Source organism: Mastomys coucha, unplaced genomic scaffold (genome assembly GCF_008632895.1).
Source record: "Mastomys coucha isolate ucsf_1 unplaced genomic scaffold, UCSF_Mcou_1 pScaffold12, whole genome shotgun sequence".
NCBI classification, from domain to species: domain Eukaryota; kingdom Metazoa; phylum Chordata; class Mammalia; order Rodentia; family Muridae; genus Mastomys; species Mastomys coucha.
This window is the reverse complement of record NW_022196894.1, coordinates 17,757,273-17,773,106: the sequence shown is the minus strand read 5'-3', so window position 1 is coordinate 17,773,106 and position 15,834 is coordinate 17,757,273. Positions and strand designations below refer to the sequence as shown.

Sequence of the window (15,834 nt, the reverse complement as noted above, 5' to 3'; positions counted from 1 at the left end):
AGGGAGGGAGGGAAGAAGGAAGGAAGGAAGTTAAAGACTTTTTAGAATTTAATGAAAATGAAGGCACAACATACCCAAACTTATGGGACACAATGAACACAGTGCTAAGATGAAAACTCATAGCTCTGAGTGCCTCCAAAAAGAAACTGGAGAGAGCATACATTAGCAGCTTAACAGCACACATGAAAGCTCTAGAACAAAAAGAAGCAAATATACCCATGAAGAGTAGATGGCAGGAAATAATCAAACTCAAGGGATGAAATCAACCAAGGAGAAAGAAAAAGAACTATACAAAGAATCAACAAAACCAGGAGCTGGTTCTTTGAGAAAAATCAACAAGATAGATAAACCCTTAGCCAAACAAAGCAGAGGGCACAGAGACCAAATTAACAAAATCAGAAATGAAAAGGGAGTCATAACAACAGAAACCAAAGAAATTTAAAAAATCATCAGATCCTACTACAAAAGCCTATATTCAACAAAACTGGAAAATCTGAATGAAATGGCAATTTTCTAGACAGATACCAAATACCAAAGTTAACTCAGGATCAGATAAACCATGTAAACAGTCCCATAACCCATAAAGAAATAGAAGCAGCCACTAAAAGTTTCCCAACCAAAAAGTCTAGGACCAGATGGGTTTAGTGCAGAATTCTATTAGACCTTCAAAAAAGACCTATACTCTTCAAATTATCCCACAAAATAGAAAGAGAAGGAACACTACCCAACTCACTCTATGAAGCCATAGTTACGCGGATACCAAAACCACACAAAGACCCAACAAAGAGAACTTCAGACGAATTTCCCTTATGAACATCAATGCAAAAATACTCAATAAAATTGATGTGATAGTTGACCTTTGTTTGTCAACTAAGGTCATTAAGACACACCTGGGTATCTGAGGGAATTTCCAGAGAAGTTTAACAAGAGACACCTCACTGTGAATGTGAGTGGTAGCAACTGACCCCTGGTCAGTGACAAGTCATTACACAGAAATCCAGGAACACCATGGACCCACAGGGACTAGCGTTTAAGGAATGAGAATGAGAAAAAGTTTGGATTTGTGGCTAGCAAAGCCCCAGGATGCTGTGACCAGAGTCTAACATAAAGGCTGTTCTGGTGGGACGACACATGATCAGATTGCTGACAGGAGACTAAAACTCTGCTAAGAACTGGATTAGAAGCTGTTTTGTGTTTTACTCCAGTAAGCAAACACACACAACCCAAACTAAAACAAACCACTACCAACACGCTGTTTTCTATCCCAGCCCTGGTAATTTGAGTGAGGTTGAATTAGACTAAGCTGACTGGCAGAGGAAAGAGTAAGGTAGTGCAACACTCAGGCTGTCCCGGGCGATCATTCACTGTGTGTATTGAGGTTCACAAAGAAATCTCAAAGTCAGAAAGTGTGCATTTGGTGGGTTAAGGGGCATGAACTCAGTAAACAGAACAGGTGCTCTCATGGCAGCAGCCATTGTAAAGGAGGCTAACATCATGAAGGAATAACCTCATACTTGCACCCAGATGATAGGAATATGGCCTAGAATATGGGACTCTTCCCATGGAGGACTAAAGAAGCAAAATCATTGCAAAACCTGAAAAGACAAAGCCTGCAGAAGTCCTGTACAAGTGCACACTGCTGCTGGAGCTACGGTCCAAGGGTGTCAGGCTATATCTCTAACTGGAAGCAAAACGAGGCAGTATCCAGTGCTGATTTTACAAGCATGCACATGCCAAAAGGCACAGGGGCTGGAAACAGGACAAAGGACATGGATAGGACTGAAGGCTGTTGGAACCCAGATGACAGACACGGAACTATAGGATTTATATATTTGCTTTGGTTCAGTATTTCTTTGCTAGGCCTTCATTCCTTCCATTTGGAAAGAGTGTTCACTCTGTACCACTGTATACTAGAAGTATACAGAAGTACTTCTTTGACTATACAGGGTCTATTAAGAGACTGCTTTGAGTCTTGGGAGAGGCTTTGAATTTGGGCTTTTGAGCAATGTTAAAACTGTTAATGCTTTGGAGATTTATTTATGAAGCTAGAGAGATGTCTCAATGATTAAGAGCATTTGCTACTCTTGCAGAGGACCAAAGTTTGAGTCAACACTCACACTGGGCAGCTCACAATTGCTGTTAATAACTCCAATTTCAAGGGATCTGACACTCTTCTGGCCTTACTGGGCTCCTGCACATATATGCACACACACATCAAAATATATCTAAAAAGTCACAGTACTTGGGAGGCAGAGACAGGCAGATCTCTGTGAGTTCAAGGCTAGCCTGGTTGACTGAGGAAGTTCCAGGGCAGCCAAGGCTGCACAAAGAAACCATGTCATAAAAACCCAACATGAATTACTATATAAGAAAAGAAAAATACTTTGGAGACTCTTCAGGAGTCCTGCATTTTCATTCTGAGATGAATATACGCCTTTGAGGGTTCAAAAATAATGTTAGAGCTGGAAAGATGGCTCAGCAGTTAAGAGCACTGTTCTCGTTTCAGCCCAGAGTCTGTACCCAGCACTCACATCAGGTTCACAAACACCTACAACTTTAGTTCCAGGGGGTCTGATATTCTCTTCTAATCTCCATGAGAAACAAGCCCACATATGCATATGGTGCACATACATATATAGAACCAAAATACTCACACATAAAATAATCTAAAATCAGTGCATTTGTAAGTCAGGGTGACTTCTTCACAAGAATAGACCTCTCATGGTTGATTCCCATTGTCAACTTGACTAGATTTGGAGTCACTAGAACAAGTACCTCTGAGGGAGTCTTTGAAGGAGTTTTCAGAGAGGGGTGTGTGTGTGTGTGTGTGTGTGTGTGTGTGTGTGTGTGTGTGTGTGTGTGTGTGTACATGCATGTAGGTCATACAGGTGCCTTCTTTAGTTACTTTCACTGAACATGGAGCCCACCAATTTGGCTACGCTGGTTGGCCAGTGAGCTCCAAGAGCCTACCTGTCTCTGGACCCCAGTGAAGAGTTACAGATACATACTGCTTTATCTAGCTTTTATATTGACTGAGCATCTGAATTCAGGTCCTCATGCTTGCGTGCAAAGCCCATTATAGCTGAGCCAGTGTTTCTGGCCTCCTCAGGTTTACCTGAGCAGGTTACTCCTCCCAGGTTTACCTGGGAATCAACTGCTTATATATAAAAACTTAAATAAACATTCACACATTTATATTCTTATTGAATAATAAAATATCATGAGATATGATAGATAAAATGTTGACTGAATGTTACTTTTTTTTTTTACAGATGATTAAATATGCAGCATTAAAGCCTCCTATTCACACAATCAGAACCTGAACCAGAAAGTTTTCAGCAAAGGATAAAAATGTAGGAGCTTGGAGACAGCTCTGCTTTAAGAACACTGGCTGACCGTCCCCCAAGGGGGTCGCAACCCAGAAGTTGAGAGCCACTCAGAGGACCTGGGGTTGATTCCCACCATCCACAAGACGGCTCACAACCATTTGGAACTCTAGCTCTAGGGGATCTGAGGCCATCTTCTGGCTTCTGTGAGCACAGGGTGTGCATGTGGTGAATAGACATATATACAGCCAAAGCATTCATGTACATTAAACAAAATGTTTAAAAAGGATAAAAATTCAATGATTATTATGACCTTTTCACCCTTCTAAAATGTAGAAATTTATGAAAAATGTATTACCAAGAAGAGCTTAGGTTTAGCTATTTTCATAGAAGAACTGTAGGCTAGAGGCAGCATGCCATTTATGAAAACATGTTTCCTTTTATTTTGAGCTGCTGAAGGCAGAAGTCAGCTATTCACACATGAGAAAAACGCCCAGAGTGATCCTTTCAACAAAGAGGACCGCATTACCTTCTCCCACAGGGGCAGCAGATGCTGGCTCAGGGGACCGTGCCACTGGGGAGGCTTTCACTGGGGCTGGAATCGTCAGGGATGGAGGAGGGGCATCGGATATGTCTGATTCAGATGATGGAGGATAAACGTAGTCTTCACCAAGCGAATGCCGATGAAGCTCAACATCCACTACCTACACAGTTGCAGAATAAGTAGGCTCGTGAGTCCAATCATCAGTGTGATGGAGCTTGAGCTCCATACAGAAAACAAGTAATTCTAACCACATTCCAACAGGCAATTACAATTTACAGAATTGGATTTTCATCATTCTACTTTAATACATAGACACCTCAGTGGAGTCCCTGTCTTTCCATTTATTGCTTCTACTGCTTAGAACACTCTTCCCCTACAGCAGCCTTCCTACCAGGACATCTCAAGCGTCACCCTCTCAGGAAGACCTTCCCTATCCACTGTGACTTAACGTAAGCTCCCAGTTCACCAGCCACTCTTCTTCAGCACACTTATTTGTAGCTGAAATTGAAACTGTCTCATTTGCTTTTGTTTTTAGTGATTATTGTCTGTGCTGGTTACTTTTTGTTAACTTAATATAAGCTGGGGTCTTCTGGGAAGAGAAAACCTCAACTGCGAAAATGCCTCCATCAGGGGAAGCCGGTGCAGCACCTTCTTGATTGATAACTGATGTCAGAGGACTCAGCCCACTATGGGCAGTGCTACACCTGGGCTGGTAGTTCTGAGTGATAAAAGGCAGGCTGAGCATGCCATGAAGGACAAATTAGGAAGCAGTATAGCTCCATGGTTTCTGCTTCAGTTCCTAATTCCACATTTTTGCTTGACTCCTGCCCTAACTTTCTTTAGTGATGAGCTGTGATGGTGGTTCTCAACCTGTGGTTGTGAGCCCCTAGGGTGAGTCAAATGACCCTTTCACAGGGGTATTTACATTATGATTCACAACAGTAGCAAAAGTAGTTATGAAATAGCAATGAAAATAACTTTACAGTTGGAGGGTCACCACAACATGAGGAACTTTATTAAAGGGTCATAGCATTAGGAAGGTTGAGAACCACTAATTAAGACTTGGGGACTGTTAGATGAAATAAGTCCCTCCTCTCCAAGTTGCTCTTTAGCATAGTAAGTCACTACCCTTATGCTCAAAAACATCAGAGTAAATCCTCAAGAATAAAAATTATCTTAGTCATCTCTTTAGTCCTACTATCTGACCATGGAAAGTACCTTTGGTAGAAGGTACTTAACAAATATCTTCTGGTATCATAAAGTATAATGTCATAAACTTTAGATTTAGCTAGCTGGTTATAATGACTGCAGATATATAATAAAAGTACAAGGGTAGAGGATAAGACTGGAGGCCTTATATTTTCTGATTTCCAAAACTTATTACAAAGCATTAGTTATTAAGCAGTATTTAAAACAATAAAACAGATACCTGGATCAACAGAATAAATTACAGCTATACCATGTTATCTTTAACCAAAGTGTCAATCACTCTGAAAAAAAAAAAGGCCAGTCTTTTCAGTAAGTGGAGCTAGGAAAACTCAGCATCCACATACAAATGAAGTTGGAGCTTATAGTATAATAAATTTAACCAAGTACCTACACATGAGAGCTCAAAATGGGCCAAGGAGATGGCTCAGTGGGTAAAGGTCTTTCCACCAAGACTGAGTCCCATCTCTGAACCCAGAGTGGAAGGAGAGGACCAACTCCTAGAAGTGGTCCTCTGATGGCCACATAGAAGCCCTATGTTAAAACAGGAAGCTCTCAGAATAAAAAAGAGTGGGTAACTCGACCCTGATCCAGCACTCAGTCCTTCAACAGTAAAAGCACAGGCAAAAATCCCACAACCTAGGATGAGTGAGACTCTGATTTTGAGGCTGGAGAGTTGGCTCAGCAGTTAGGAGCACTGCTTACTCTTCCAGAAGATCTGGGTTGTCCTAAGGCAATAACCTTTTCTGACCTCCTTAGGCACCAGTAGGAAAGTGGTACAAATGGATATATACAGGCAAAATGCTCATACATATAAAATAATAAATCCTTTTTTAAAATTCAAACAAAAAGGTTTTTTTCCTCTTAATTTCTTTTCTACATTTATTTAGTTATGTGCATGTGGAAGCCAGAGGACAAACTGTAAATGTTAGATAGTTCTCTCCTAGCCCCATGTGTATTCTAGAGATCAAATTCCGATCATCAAGTTTAGTGGCCAGCATTTTTTAACCTAGTAAGCTATCTGAGAGTATATTAAAATGGGACACTTCCATGTACATATAAACACACATGTTCATGTATATAAACTCACAAGTTGCTCTGGTCATGCCTTCAGCATAGTAATAGAAAAGAGACTGAGTCATTATCCTGGACAAAGGAATTGAACAGACATTTCCTGCAAGAAAATACTAACAGATAACAAGCCCATAAAAATAATGCTTGATATCGCTAGTAATTTTAAAATGCCAACCATTTCACAACTATAACAGTGACTATCTGTAACTTAAAACCAGAAAAATAACAAGTATTAAAAAAGATGTGGACAATCTAGACTCCATACTTGTAGAGGCAATATAAAATTCCATAGAAAGATGCCATAGAAAATACTACAGTACTTATTCAAAATACTGAAAAGAGCATTATCAAAAGATGTAACTTTACTTCTGAGTATATGCCTAAATAAACTGAAAAAGGAAACCAAAATGCTATCTGTAAGCCCCTATTCAAAGCACCATTATTACGACAGCCAAAAAGCAGCTTCCATCCAAGTGTTCACGAACACATGAAAAATAAGCAGCATGTGCACATACAAACAGAGCAATGTTTAAGTCTTAAGAAGGAGAAAGAGCAGGACATGACCCACTGGTTAGGAGTGCTTACTGCTCTTACTGGGATCAATTACCAGCTCTCACATGTTAGTTAACAACTGCAAATTAGTCCAGTTCCAAGGGATCTGATACCTTCTTCACACATGTAGTGCCCATACATGAAGGCAAAACACTCATATATATAAATACAAATTTAAAAACCTTAAGAGGCTGGCAAGCTGGTTCTGTGGTTAAGAACGGATATTATTCTTTCAGAGGACCGGAGTCCAATTCCCAGGACCTACATCTGGTCCAGTGCTAGGGGACTGAATCTTCTGGCCTCTATGGGAACCCATACACAAATAGCACATATTCAGATACACACATATTCAAGACTAAAAGTAAAGTAAATTTTTAAAAGCAAGCAAGCAAACAAACAAAAACACACTTGTTGCACTTGCAGAGGACCTTTGCTCAGGTCCCAGCACCCACGTGGTAGCTCCAAGTGCCTTTAATTTTAGTTCTAGGGGATTCGACACCCTCAATCTGGCCCCCAAGGCCAACTAGGCACACAATGTCACTGATTGTGTGTGTGTGTATACATATATATGTATATATATGTGTGTGTGTATATATATGTATATATATATATATATATAAATCATACAAGTAAATAATATAAAGATTAATCTTAAAAGGGGGGGATGGATTCTAATGCCTCCTACGACATGGACAAACCCTGAAGATACTGCATATCCTGCAGTAAGGCAGTGAAAGGAAGCCACATGCTCTGTAAGTCCAATCATGTAAAGGAGGCAAGTTCATACAGACAAAAGGAAAGTGGTAGGGTAACCTAGTAGGTATGGGCTTACAAGGTGAGAAAAGCTCAGGAGATGGCTGGCATCACTGTGAACAAATTTCACGTTTTTTCCCCAAGATAGGGCTTCTCTGTGTAGCCCTGGCTGTCCTGGAACTCACTCTGTAGACCAGGCTGGCCTTGAACTCAGAAATCCACCTGCCTCTGCCTCCCAAGTGCTAAGAATAAAGGCATGCGCCACCACTGTCTGGCTTCACATTACTGACTTACATGTTGGAAATGGTTCAGATCCTAAAATTTTTGTCATATTTTAAACCACATTAGAAAAAAAGAAAAAGAAAACATACTGGGTGGGATAGCCAAAAAAAAAAAAAAAAAAAAAAAAAAAAAAAAAAAATAATAATAGTCAGCTGGGGTGGCTGCAAATCCTAGCACTCAAGAGGCTGAGGTAGGAAGTTTGGATTTGAGTTGAGCCTAGGCTATGGGGTGTGACCCTGTCTTACACATAGGACCTGAGCAGAGCATGTACATAAGCATGCACACACATATACACCCACATGCATGTCCATACATATGCTCCCCTCCCCCTGACCCCACACTTGCATAAGCACAATACCTTCCCCCATACAGGGCTGAGCAATGGTACCTACCGTCTCTGCGCCCAGGGTCTGTAGGCCAGTATAGGTTCTATCCAGCTATTCAAAGATAAAGGGGAAACATTAGACTTCAATCTGATCGTGAACCTGAGCACCTAACACCAGCTCACTGCAAGCTAATCCTCAATACTCTGGGGGAAATTTGAATAAAGCCAAAAATTAATCATAAAGTTATAAACTGTATACTTTAAAACCCATTCTAAGGACAATCTGAAAATGAGGTTTCACACAGGTTTTCTGCAGCCTTAACTATAATCACAAACCAATAAAGAATGTTTCACTAAATCACATCAGATCGATTTGTATAGTATTAGGCGGCACTGAGATGAGTTAATAAAGTTGTGTGAAAATATTTCAAATGGCAGGCTACAGAAATATACATGTAGTGCTAAGATGTAATTGCACAGTGTGCAGTTACAAAGAAACACTGAAAATTATGAATGAAAACTGAAGAGGCACAGCCAACATCAAATACTTGACCATCACAGATTTATTTTTAAGGCAAGGAATACAAACTAAGGGGAGGAAACTAACAGGAGTTTACAATTACATTGAAATTCTTACTGTCACATCATTTCAACTTATATCCCACACTAAAAGATTAATAATTTTGACAGCTTTACAGTACAAACACTGTACAGAAAGAATAAAAGGAAAAAAAGTAAGTTGGGCAGAAAAACAAAAATACAGAAGACTAAGTGAATCTGGGTTGAGCAGTCCGCCATACTTTGGTGCTCTGAAGATTAAAAGCAGTAACACAAATAATGGTGGTGACAGATTTCAGATGTGGCTTTAGGGGGACACAGAGAAAGAAGTCTATTAGAGAAGTTACCAATGCCATGGTCAGAGGGACAGTGGTATATAGGTGGTTGTTCTGGCAGTTCAAGCCCACGCACTGACAGACAGCATGGCTGGGGCACTGGAGAGAGGAAAACAGGGCCTATATGGTGACAGCCTCTTTTTGTATCTTCCTGATGAGGGGGCAGCTTCACAGCAAAGCCTGTAGCTAGGCTCTCTGATTCCAGGGCAGCAGGCAGGGAAGTGGGAGAGGGGCATAGTGTATGGTCACTGATTCCTGCTCTGAAATGGGAACTTTTCCAGCTAAAGTTTCAGTGTTAGTAACATCCGTGGTAGGGGAGGATGCTGCCGGTTCTGTGGCCTGAGCAGCGAGTCTCACTTGTCTGGATCCTGAGACTGTTGTTTTATTACTTAAGCTCTTAGACAAGACCATAGCTGCTCAAAAGACAAGGGCAACTGTAGGTTATCTCCATGCCTCTGTCTACCCTCTGAAGAGAGAGGTAAGTACCTGTATAGTCTGCCTAGCCTACACATGGCATGGACACCTACACAGAGTTAAAGATAGGAAATCTTTTTAAAGATGTACCTCACTACAATTCTAAAATACTGTTCTTTAAGACTAGGTGCGGTGGTACAAATCTTTAATGCCAGTAGTAGGCAAAGGTAGATCTCTGAGTTATAGCCCAGTTTGATCCACATAGTGAGAACCTATCTCAAACATGAACACACAAACAACCAAAAAAACTGTGTCTCAAATAATCTTCCACTGAGAACCAGAAAAAGCTAAACAGGTAAGAACTATGTAAACATGTCCCTTACTTACCTGATGAATTAGGGCTAGGTCTACTGCCAGATAAAATGGTATATGCAATGAGCAAAGAAAAGCAAGAACTGGGGCTGGAGGACTGGCTCAATGCTTAAGAATACTGAGCTCTTGTAGAGACTTGGTTCTGCTCCACACACCCACATGGTGGCTTGCAACATTCTGTAGTTTTAGGAGATCTGATATCCTTTGCTGGTCTCTGTGGACACTTGGCAAGCATGCCCTGCACATACATACATGCAGGCAAAACACTCATATGTTAAAAAATAAAAATACATTATGTTTTTAAAAACCAAAAGACCTGCCCTTCTCATCAAAGGCCCCTTGAAGCTCTTTAAAGCTGCTTTCCATCCCTCTCTAGCCTCATGAAAACGTAAGTAGGAGAAACAAACAGTACTTGCCGTCTATCTTGGGAGCTCAAATGATAACCACAAAAGAAGGGTGATTTGGGGAAAGCACATTATTAGAATTAAGTCACATATAAATGACACAACCCATTACCTCTACTACAGAGACTCCAAGAAGAACTTTGAGAATGACGGTATTCCAATGATAATATTTACAGGTATTTATTATGTAATTGCAAAAAAAATTTAAAAACAAATACAAAAAAGCAGAAAAACTGGTCACAATATTATTATTTCAATTAATCCAACATTTTGGTATTACTTGTTTTTGCTTCTTTTTTAACATTTAAAAAATCATGGATCTCTTTTTTATGTGTGGTACTGAGAATTTCTTGCACATGCTAGTCAAATGCTCTACCACTCCTATGCTACATCAGAACTCTAAAAACTGTTTTAGGGCTGGAGAGATGGCACAGCAGTTAAGAGCATTCCTGAGTTCAAAATCCCAGCAACCGATGCCCTCTTCTGGTGTGTCTGAAGACAGCAGCTACAGTTTACTCATTTACATAAAATAATAAAGTAAAGTCTTTTAAAAAAACTGTTATATATTTTACTAGTGCTGGGGATGGGATCTAGTGTCTTACTCATTGAACATAGACTTGTACACGCTCAAGACTCTAATGCACGCAGCACTAATGCTCTGCCTTCATGTACTATAGCAAATGTTACGCATGCTAAAGATGGAGCTGTATAGAAAATATTTAATAGATATGAATTATAACAGCTCTATAATAAACTACATGGGTAGTAGGACCAATGAAGAATCTCGATTTAAACTATTACAAGCTTATGTATAGTTGCACTGTTGGCCAAACACGTTCACTTACCTTAATCTTCATGTGTGTATTTTGTGTGATGCTTGTACATGGAGTGGTAGGGACTGACCAACATAAAGTATTTGCCTCACATACTAGAAAATTAAATAAATTAAAAGAGAAAGGCTGGAGTAACAGGGTCTCAAGCAACATACTAGTGGTGTTTTTGATAAGGAATTGAATCTTTACTTGGAGTTAGTTCACCTTTTTAAAGAGCATACAGTGTCAAGTAGGGGCCTCCTAGCTTTGAGGAGAAGGCAGCTACAGCAGTAAGTAAGATATGCTCAAAGGATTACCCTGCTTCCACCATCTGAAGCAATGATCCTCAGGGTCAAAGCAGGGAATACAGACAGACACTGTGTTTCTAAGGAACATGCTCTGCTACAGTACCTTCAGATTGTGTATGATATCTATCCGCTTGTTCTGGCTGTCCTTAAAGTGGACTTGCACTCTGACAGGAAACTCACCCCAGCCTCTTCTCGTCAGATGAAAGGGGGGCTCTCTAGGGAAAAGCAGAGATTGTACAAATTCATCTGCATTGACACTCTCATTCTAAAAAAGTTTCCCTAAGAGACAAAAGAGAAATTCACATCTTCCCAAAAAACCAATTAGGCTTCTTCATGAGATGCTAAACCAACATGTTGAATTACACACACACACACACACACACACACACACACACACACAGAGAGAGAGAGAGAGAGAGAGAGAGAGAGAGAGAGAGAGAGAGAGAGAGAGAGAGAAAGAGAGAGAGAAAGAAAGAGAGAGAGAGCACGCTAATAAAACTGTAACTAAATCTACATGAAACTTTTTATTACTAAATGGTTATGGATAAGAGGTACAAACTGTATAATCCAAAGTCACTTCTTAAAAGGAACTTGTGTGAAACTGACTGACACCTGACAGGCACAGGATGCAAGATGTATACCCCAGACCAAAATAAATCATAATCATGTTCAATCGGAAAGTGGTAAATAAGTTGGTGTTATCTGCTAAAAGGACTTCATAAAAAGAAAGCAAGCTGTTCACAATATGATCTTCCCTACATAGGGGCTGAATCTTAGAGGGAAGAGTGTATATTTGAATGCTAAGGGACTAAAGACTATTCAGCCACAATATAATTTATAAAGAAAGAAGAAAATGAATGAATGACAGGCAAAGTGTTACTAATCGATTTGGCACATGGAGGTTCATTACACTCTTTGCTTTTTGTACTGAGAAATTTTCCATAATATAAAAATTTAGAAATTTAATTGAAATCTTGAAGTATTCAGACTATATACTTAAGTTAACATGTTTGTAAACTGAAAACATCTATGAATCTTTGAGTCAGAATTACTGTAATTAGATGCTGAGATTGGGAGAGAAGGCACTCTGTGGCATAAGCTTTTAGAAAACTAAGACATGAATTCAGTTAGGTCAGAGTCTCAGATCACAACACAACCTGAGAGAAGCCTAACAGATGAGAACTAACGAGCAGATCCAGAAACAAGCATCCGAATTCAAGAAGCAGCCGATCTTATCACAGAAGTCCTGAATTCAAGAGCAGCCTGGAAAGCAAAGAAAATAACCACAGTAATTACAGCAGGATTGGTCCTCTACATCTGAGCCAGAGTGACTCCACTTCTAACTGCTCTGTGTGCCAGACTACAACAGAACCAGCCATCCTCCAGGCTCCAAGTGCCTGCCAGGAACAGCAGAATCTCTAAGGGCACACAGACAACTTTCTGTGTCTGCCTTACAACCTGTTCTCTCCATGGCTTTCACATCAGGGGCACTACAGGTTTACATCCAATCTGTTGAAACTTATCAGTAACCAAGAAAAAAACACAAGCAGTGGCCAACCAGTCTTTCAGGTGCTTATAGTGATTCGGGATGCACTGCTCATTGAAGGTTTCAGCTGGGCATGGCCCATGTAAATGAAGCAGTGGGGAGGCCACAGCCCAGGAGCCAGCTAGGTCTATCTGCTACACGAAAGCTGTAGATTTGGAATCACAAGAATAAATAAACCATTCCTCTTTACGGAAGAGCTTCAAAGAACTACAAGCTTTTCCAAGTTCTTCCTAGGATGAACGCTTCTGATTCCCACGGTAACAGTGGCAAACATTCGGAGTAGCTCGTTAATACAAATACTGTTCTACACCATTTGGATCTACTAACTTGGCCAGTGTTCACAACTTCATGAAGCACCATCCTGAGGCACAGTTCAACTGCATAACAAACCTGCAAGGCCACACAGTAAGCCACGAGTCAGACTCAAGCCCCACACTACAGAGGCCATGCGTTCACCAGTGTGCTGGTTCAAGTGCCCATGGGGGCAGATCTCCTCACTACCTAGTCCTTCTCTGGATGCACAACAGTATGTCAGACTGATGTCACACTAGCCCACTTTAGTCTCACATGCACGAGGCTAGGGATAGTCCATTAAACTCCCCAAATGACGAGAACAGGTATTCATTTCTGTAATCTCCACAAGAAGCCTGGAGTCCAACATACACTCAGTGACTAGTGTAACAAAGTTCACTCTCACAGCTCTTAGGAAGTGGGACAAAGGTAATCATGACAAATGAGCCAAGTAAGAAAACTATGGCTTCTACAGAAGAAGAGATCCATACTCTTCATCAGGTAATGTGGTAAGATCTGCTGATCATGAGAAACACATTTGGGCTCTAACTAAAAAAAAAAAAAAAAAATTAATTGGAGTTCCTCAGCAGCTGTATCAGATTACATCAAATTAAAACATATCCAATTAATTCTGACACCAGGTACAAGAAAACTTTGGAGTCCCATAGGGAAGATTCTAAGTTATAACTAAAGCCAAGACACAGGCTAACTTTATCACCCAACTTTACACACTACCAAATCTGGAATGTTAAGTCTCATAATATTTTAAGAGGAATACAGCTAAGCTAGAGTGTATCAGGGACTATAATCTATTAATAGGGAACACAATACATTTACATAAATGACATCTGAAATAAAGACAATGGAAATGACTTAAGGATCTCTTTCAAATATTTGAAATCTACTAGAGAAGAAGCATTATGATTATGGCTGGCACCAAGGCACAGGCAGATTTTTCTTTTCAGCAGTTAGAAGTGAACACCTACAATCCAGCATGTGGGAGACTGAGACAAGAGGACTGCTCCACATGAGAGGCCAATTTGGTCTACACAGTAAGTTCCAGGGCAGCCAAGGCTACATAGCAAGGCCCTATCTTAACCCCTAACCCCTGAAAAAACAACTCACAGAAATTTAGGCCTCTGCTCAGTATAATTTAAAACTTCCCAGCAAGCAGAGTCACTATGGAACTGCCCACGTAACTAACTCATTCTGCAAACATAAAATGGGTATTACTTCTAGGAACTATGTCAGATCTTGGGGATGCTACTATTAGTAAGAAATCACAAACATCAAAAAGTGCAAAGCAAAGACTGCATGTGGAGGCACTTCTTTAATCTGAGGCAGAGGCAGAGCTCTAGGCCAGTTATGGCTACGCCACCGCTGTGCTTTCCATGAAACTCATGACATGCCCCCAAAATACATGCAACGTTCATACTGCCTGTCATATCAGCAGTTGGGAGAGAAAAAGCAAGAGGATCATAAGATCCTATCTTAAAAACTAGAAAAGAAAGGAAGAAAGAAAGCTCAAAGTTGAATATGGGAGATACATGTAAGTTATTAAGTATATTAAAAAACTTGCCTAAAAACAGTAAGTGATCTCTTCAACAATTTCATTTTTGAGACAGGGTTTTACTATGCATTTCTGGCTTTTCTAGAATTCACTATGTATACCAGGTTGGCCTTGAACACAACCTGCCTCTGCATCTGAGTGCTGGGATTCAAGATGTGCACCACCACATCTGGCATTTTTCTGCAATGGTAAGCATCAGAAGCAAACAGTCAAGAAAACTGTAATCCAAGCTTGACACTCAGGTTCATTCCTCATGACTCACATGGAATGTCAAGTTTATATATGTATCTGTGTGTGTGTGTATCAGATGTCAATCTCTGGTGTATTCCTCAGGAGCCATTCAATATTTTTAAATGCTTTTAAAAAGTTTATATTTGTGCATGTGTATTGAAGAAAAATTTCAAAATGTAAAGAAGGCCATGCCTATAAAAATACAAGAAGCTGATAGAACACTAAATACATTGCACCAGAAAAGAAAGCCCCCTTGCCACATAACAGTGAAGACGATAAACACACAGAACAAAGAAAGAACATTAAAGGGAAAGGAGTAAGTAATGTAAGAGGCAGAGCTATCAGAGTCACACCCAACTTCCCAACACTCACTCTAAAAGCCAGATGGGCCTCGACAGATGTTCTGCAGACCCTAAGAGACCACAGATACCAGCCCAGACTAGTATATCCAGTCAAAAATTTTAATCACCCTAGATGGAGAAAAGATATTCCATGATAAAGTCAAATTCCATAAGCAATATCTATCTATAGATCCATCCCTGGAAAAAGTACTAGACGGAAAATTCTAACACATGAAAACACAAGAAATAATCTCACATCAACAACACCGGAAGAAGAAAACCACATGGAGTTCTCCCCCCCACACTCTAACCTGCATACAACCTGCCTACCCACACTCTCACACACATACTAACAAAAACAAAATAATAGGAATTAGCAATCATTGGTCACTGATATCTCTCAAGATCAATGGACTCAATTACCCAAGACAAAGACACAGACTAACAGAATGGATGCAGAAACAGGATCCATCCTTCTGCTGCATTCAAGAAACACATCTCAACATCAAAGATAGGCATTACCTCCCAGCACTTGGGAGGCAGAGGCAGGCGGATTTCTGAGTTCAAGGCCAGCCTGGTCTACAGAGTGA

At 40.3% G+C, this 15,834-nt stretch overlaps 1 protein-coding gene across 8 annotated transcripts in view; it reads right to left on the bottom strand.

The window, feature by feature from the left end:
- Positions 1 to 15,834, bottom strand: part of Yeats2 (YEATS domain containing 2) — a 96,201-nt gene that overhangs the window by 46,345 nt on the left and 34,022 nt on the right. For all 8 annotated transcript variants that reach the window (XM_031363406.1, XM_031363403.1, XM_031363407.1 and 5 more), the window contains 3 exons: positions 11,369 to 11,480; positions 8,130 to 8,174; positions 3,856 to 4,030 (listed from right to left, as the gene is read on the bottom strand). In XM_031363406.1, coding sequence (XP_031219266.1) covers positions 3,856 to 4,030; positions 8,130 to 8,174; positions 11,369 to 11,480 — 332 coding nt within the window. The remainder of the gene's footprint in view (positions 1 to 3,855; positions 4,031 to 8,129; positions 8,175 to 11,368; positions 11,481 to 15,834) is intronic.